This window comes from Doryrhamphus excisus, chromosome 6, assembly GCF_030265055.1.
Source record: "Doryrhamphus excisus isolate RoL2022-K1 chromosome 6, RoL_Dexc_1.0, whole genome shotgun sequence".
Lineage (NCBI taxonomy): Eukaryota > Metazoa > Chordata > Actinopteri > Syngnathiformes > Syngnathidae > Doryrhamphus > Doryrhamphus excisus.
Genome location: NC_080471.1, coordinates 1796414 through 1802667, shown reverse-complemented (window position 1 = coordinate 1802667; position 6254 = coordinate 1796414). Strand labels below are relative to the sequence as shown.

At 44.5% G+C, this 6254-nt stretch overlaps 1 protein-coding gene across 1 annotated transcript; it reads right to left on the bottom strand.

Annotated features, from left to right (window-relative positions):
• Window positions 1-1208: 1208 nt before the first annotated feature.
• On the bottom strand, window positions 1209-6042 carry LOC131131567 (troponin I, fast skeletal muscle-like). Its single transcript, XM_058076386.1, has 7 exons — window positions 5903-6042; window positions 4647-4682; window positions 2549-2585; window positions 2358-2486; window positions 2205-2294; window positions 1654-1830; window positions 1209-1588 (listed from the first exon to the last, which is right to left on the bottom strand). Exons 2-7 carry the CDS (start codon window positions 4655-4657, stop codon window positions 1508-1510), a joined length of 525 nt encoding a protein of 174 aa, XP_057932369.1. The 5' UTR covers window positions 4658-4682; window positions 5903-6042; the 3' UTR covers window positions 1209-1507.
• Between the last annotated feature and the right edge of the window lie 212 nt (window positions 6043-6254).

The window sequence follows — 6254 nt, the reverse complement described above, 5'->3', positions numbered from 1 at the left end:
GCTTCTTGCTGCTGTGGCATGGAACGTTCCGGATCTGTGGCTGTTATTTTTAGCCCCCCCCCACCCCCCCTCCAGGAGGTCTGATTGTGTGCATAGTCGCTAACGGCTAACACTTTGACACGCTTCGAGATCATTCTTATAACGTCTCTGACCACAAACGCTTAAAATCAATAGGACTCAGTGGGGCTCACACGGCGCTAGCACGGCGCTAGTACGCTAGGAGGGGTCAAGGGTCACAGGCACATGCTTATTAGCGACATTGCCGGAATGTCGCTAGGCGTATCGCCTTTCGCAAACACTAACATTTGTTCATTTGGAATGTTGGGACTTCAACACAGCGGCGCCTCTGGTGGCCGTCTGAGGAAGTGCGGATAATTGTCCCATTAAAAAAAAAAAAGTGATAGCTACATCTTTGCTCACTTCCTGTTTCCAGCTCTCCCAGGAAGTGTCACATTGATGTCACTGACAACTTTGTGAAAGAGGAGTCTTAAATGTTAAGTGTGCGCTGCGGCGTTTACGGGAGTCAACTGATGGCTATTTGTCACGCAATGGCGGTGTCATGTGACACCTCCGTTTATAGACGTGCTAGAATGCGGCCGCTTCAAAATCAAACGTTCTTTCTAAAGAAACATAATAAATACACAAAACAATTTACACAATAATAATAATAATAATATTAGTCAATGTAAGAGAAATAACTCACCTGCTGATTGGTTCTTTTCCATCAGGTATTAAACATCACCTGCAAAGAAAACATTTACAATAAATATATTCATATAGAATACTGTATCCAACACTAATATTGGTTGTTGGTTTTGTAACGTACCTTCTCCTCCACTGTTGGTGTCTCCGTTAAGTTCATGAAAACATTCCCGTCCCCCCACGCTCAGCTAGCCGCTAAGCTAGCAAAACATCTTAAATACGTTACATGTTCAAATGCTAACTCTGAAAACTTAAAAAAAAAAAGAAATACAAAAAGATAAAATCTTTTAGTACTTGACTGATGTGTTTAGCCGAGCTAGCCTGTTAGCATACGTGACAGCTAAAGCTAAATGTTCATTTTTACCAGTCTTGTGTTAATAAATTTGTTTAAAATCCACAAATTTAGCATGATGCTAACGTCACAGAATGCAACATTAGTACACAAAAGCAAAAGAGACAAATCAACTGAGCACAAGATGAAGAAAGAACGTTGGAGAACAAAGAGCTTTTAGGTTGACTTTCAAGGCAAACGGTTTATTCCTCATGAAGGCAAACAGGTTACATGTGTCGGACTTGGTGAAAATGTACATTAGTGTGGAGCCAAAAGTTACTCTCTAACAAGTTTTAGCACTTTAGCCTTTTGACACGTGAGGCTAGCTAGCTAGCGTGATAAAACTGAGGGCAACTCTTTCACAGAACCATCTAGAAGTCCCCCTCTGCTAAAACTGTTGCGCTTGGACACCAGAGGAATTGAATCCTCGTGGGCGGGGCGGGGGGGGGGGGGGGGGGGCCGGGTTGTCACACTTTAACTGTCAAACATCTTCTTCCTGTCCGACTTGTCCTCGATGTTCTTACGCCAGTCGCCGACATCGCGCAGCTGCTTGTCCTGCAAACAAAACAGATGGACGTCAGCGTTTATCTGCGGATCAGGTCCGGTTCCTCGGTTCTCACCTCCTCTTTGACCTCCTTCTTGACCTGCTTGAGGTTGGCCCTCAGGTCCATGTTGACAGTGTGCTTGGAGCCCAGAAGGGCTTTCAACATGGCGTCTGCAGACATGCGCACCTTCTTCAGGCGAGGGCGCTTGAACTTACCCCTCAGGTCCACGATCTTGATGTTCAGATCTCGCACCTTAAAAGGGGAAGGAGAAGAGCTATGCAGACGTCAGGCGGATCTTGGTATAAAGCTAAAGAAGAAGCTGTCGCTTCGTTGAGCACCGTGCTGAGGTTGAACTCCAGAAGACACCATGAGGAAATGAATAGTCACCATGTGAAGACCACATCAGACACCATGAGGTCAACATAACACACCATGAGACAATCAAGTCTCCATGAGAAGACACGAGACACCATGAGACAATCAAGTCACCAGAAGACAACATAGAAGACCATGAGAAAACACCACACCAGAAGACAAGCGACACCATGAAAACGCAGCACGAGAAGACACTATGAGACATCATGAGAGGAGGTCAAGAGCCACAAAGCTCAAGAAGAAGCAGTCACCTCGCTGAGCACCATGTTGAGCTTGAACTCGATGCTGTAGCGCTCCTCCTCGCTGAGGTCAATCTGCTCGTGAAGCTTCTTGCACAGCTCCTGAGGAACAATCAAGAAAACACAAAAAGCTCCAGAACCTTCGGGACCACGACGTGCTCTCACCCTCAGCTCATCGCCATTGTAGGGCAGCTCCAGAGGAGGACACTTCTCTGCCAGGAACTTCTCCCGCTCACCGGCCTTCTCCGTGGCCTCGGCGTCCAGCAGGTTGTTGGCCACCACCAGCATGCAACTCTGACGGAACCAAGGTCACGTGTTCAATCGGTTCTCGCACGCGTCGCCTGCGTCACGCTTACCTTGAGAGTGTGCTTGCGTCTGGCCGACAGTCGCTTCCTAAACACAAACCACAAAACTTTAGCAAAACACAAAATATAGAAGAACTGTTTGAAGAACTCAAATGGAGTATATTTGAGGAGTTGCTGGTTCGACTCCCCATCACACTGTAATGGTTCAACTTATTTATACGTTTTTCATGACAGTAACGGTCCACTTATTCCTTCGGGCAGGGGTCTCAAACACGCGGCCCGCGGGCCAAATGTGGCCCGCAGGACACTAGTTTGAGGCCCCCGCCTTGATATGAAAGTTTAATGTTAGTTTGATATGTATGCTGTATGGTATCATGTACCCAGAAAAAATTATTACGTTTGATTCATGTTCATGTTAAAGGTTAAATAACTGTTAATAGTTATCCTCCCTATCCGTGTGGAAGTGGTAAGTTTTTGGCTATTTAAGTTTAAAGGAAATAACTTGAAGGCTAGCGTTTAGGTCGCTAGCTCTCTAGTTTGCGAGTTAGCATGTGTCTCAAGACCCTGCAGTTGCGCAATATGTTGTAAATAAAAAGAGTATAAATGTGACTATAGTCGTGTTTTGTCATGTCTACAGGGCTCTAATAATGCTTTGTTCATTTTAATATGAAAAAAATCATTTGTCTAACCACCAACTATATATATAAACAAGATATTTGAGAACAGTGGAATGTTTTATCAGAGCTTTTCTTGTAGAAAATTGGAACCAAAGCAAGTTTTTTAAATTTTTTTGTTTTTAATAAATGCGTTTTTTTTTAAAACCTGATGCGGCCCAGTCTCACCCAGACCCGAGCTCCAGTGGCCCCCAAGTAAATTAAGATTGAGACCCCTGCTATAGGGTGACAGCTCCCAGGCGGTCGTCGCCCAACCTGACTGTTGCTGGTTCAATCCTCAGCAACGGGTGAACATATTTATACACTTCAAGAACCAGTCTCCATTCTTACTTTTCCAACATTTCAAATTCTGTCATTTTCAATCTGCTCTTAATCAATGGACAAATAAATGGTGCCCCCTACTGGTGAGAAATAATTTTCCATGACTAACGTTACACTTATTCTACAAGGTGATGGTTCTCAGGTAGAGGATTGCTGGTCCCATCCTCGGTCCAAGTGTGATGCATTTTCCATGTTTACGTTCCAACATTTTGAATTTTCTGTGTCCTCTAACTACTGCCACATTTTCCAACTGCTTCTAAACATGAACATCAAAATGTTCATGTTGGTACGATGGAAAGAAATAATAATAATAATAATAATAATAATAATACACAAAAAAGGCGTAATACTGCCTTTGCCCAAGGTCACATACAGTAAGTACCCCCTTTTCATACAGTAGCCTTCTCAGGCAATGCCTGTTAAGACAGTATTTAAATAACCTGGGACTTCCAGAATAAAAATCGTAAATTTACAAGAATAAAGTGGAAAATGTACAAGACAAAAACGATATTACAGATATTGCCCGAGACAGCCAAAAATGAATTTCAATATCGCCCCCTATTGGTGGATACTCGTTCAGCAATTAAACCATTACATGTAACATTCCGCTTATTATGTACACAGCGGCACGGTTCCAACCCCCAGCTTTGAGCTTTGGGTAGTGACAGAAAGGACTAGATGGCCAAAACAAGTTTTCTCTGTTTCCTTTGAGATAAGGTGAGAAAGTGTCATCAGGGAGCGACTCAGAGAGGAACCGCTGCTGAGGAGCCAGATGAGGTGGCTAGCATCTGGTTAGGATGCCTCCTGGACGCCTCCCTGGGGAGGTGTTCAGGGCACATCCAACCAGAAGGCCTCCCAACTGGTCTGAAAATTCCCCGGGAGGAGCTGGACCAAGTGGCCAAGCATAGGGAAGTCTGGGCTTCCCTGCTTGGGCTGCTGCCCCCCATCCTGACCTCGGATAAGCGGTAGAAGATGTATTGATGGATGAATGGCTCGGGTGGGTGGTAGCGTGGTCTTCTCGGTGAATGGATTTCAACCCATTTTGAAGTTATTTCAATGTTAATTCGACAACCCAGCTTCCGCCGTCACACTAAATTCTGACTGAAAATCCTCTAGTTTGTAATAAAACAAGAAAAGGCGCAAAGAAAACTCACTCAGTGGCCATGATGGCGTCTTGATTGAGAAGTTGTCTGAAATAAAAAAAGAACAAAGTATTTATACACGTCCATATGAGTATTCACACACAGTAAGTCAGTGTAGGATTGATATGAATCCAATGAACTATAACCACAACTCTTACTTAGCATAGCACTGCGCAGCATGTCCTCCATTTTGAAAGCTACTTTTAGCTTAGGAGCTAATCCGCCTTCATTTGGTTTTCTAAAGTCCTCCACTGACTTATGGCGCGGTGTTCGGTTATTCCAGGACGCCGAGACGGTTGAGGACTTTGTAAGGCGGGTGGATTTCATGAGGACTATTTTTAGAACATAGAAAAGATCCCAACAAGCTATCAAATGTTTCATTACATTCAAGGCATAGCTAAGTATGCTAGCTTTTGTTCGCTATGTAGAAGCTAGCAGGAAGAACCTCAATGAGTTAGCTTGATAAACTCCTGAAATAAAAGTTATCTGATCCAAACAATTTACACATTTAGTCCACAAAAACATCCCCAAACAACGTTGTTATCATCATATAAGCTACCAATGCTAATATCAGCAACTTGTGAAGCCGCAGTTCAAATGTCACAATTTATTTATTAACTTGGAACATTTGAAGCTAGCTCTTCATCTTGAAAATGATCATTGATATGAGCGATGAGCTGGGCCGGATTTAGTGTCTATTTTGAGGGGGGGGCACGCAGCTGTTGCCAACATCTCCAATGTGATGGAGGGGGGAAAAAGTGACAGCGGCCTCGTCTTAAAAGAAAAGATGACGAGCTCGCCATGGCTGGCTCGGGAACAAACGGCTGTCATCGCCTGTGAGCGGGAGTGAGGAGGTGTATTTTAGGACAGCGCGAGGACATGATGCTGTGGGACATCTGTGAGAGGGATTGTCTCTGGCAGGCTAGAGGTCAGCAACCCAACACTTAGCAGGTGAGAACATTTTACAAATAGAACTACAGCTCACTGAGGCACCTGTCGCCATCTTGGACGCACCCCCCCAATGAAAAACTTTTGTTTTTAAAGCAGGGACACGTTTGGACCGGCTTCAAGTCCTGCTGCGGTGGCCCCTGTCACCGTGGCAACCAGCACCGAGTGCCTGGGATGATAGTTGTTATTTGATATTTGTGTTAAATGCTGTCATCACTGCCGCTTTTATTAAATCTATTATTAGTCGGGTCATAGATTAAATTAATCTAAGACAAGATTAATCCACACAAGGACACAGAAAACAAAACATAAAGACTGACCTGTAGTCGTCAGGAGTGGAGAATCGTCACCGGCGAGCGTCCGCGAGCTTTAAATGCAAAGCGGGAATGCTGCAGCTCCTCTTTATGGAAGCGGATTAGCATTGAAACCAATAGCGAGGCCACACACACACACACACACACACACACACACACACACACATACACTGACACCCCTCTGTATAAATAACAAGCCCCCCCTTTGAGATTGTCATTTTCATCATCTTGTCAGCCTGATGACGATGATGGAATGTCAGGAAGAAGATGGAAGCTTGTTTGGACCGGCACCACGGCGACAACTTCCTAAATAATAAATGTTTGTACTCACCTGTGATGGCCGCACCTTCATGCCGTT

Coding starts and splice junctions, on each gene's coding strand:
- LOC131131567 (XM_058076386.1), bottom strand. Junction 2,487..2,548: donor GACGCAAGCACACTCTCAAG/GTAAGCGTGACG, acceptor TGGTTCCGTCAG/AGTTGCATGCTGGTGGTGGC. Junction 2,295..2,357: donor ACAATGGCGATGAGCTGAGG/GTGAGAGCACGT, acceptor ATTGTTCCTCAG/GAGCTGTGCAAGAAGCTTCA.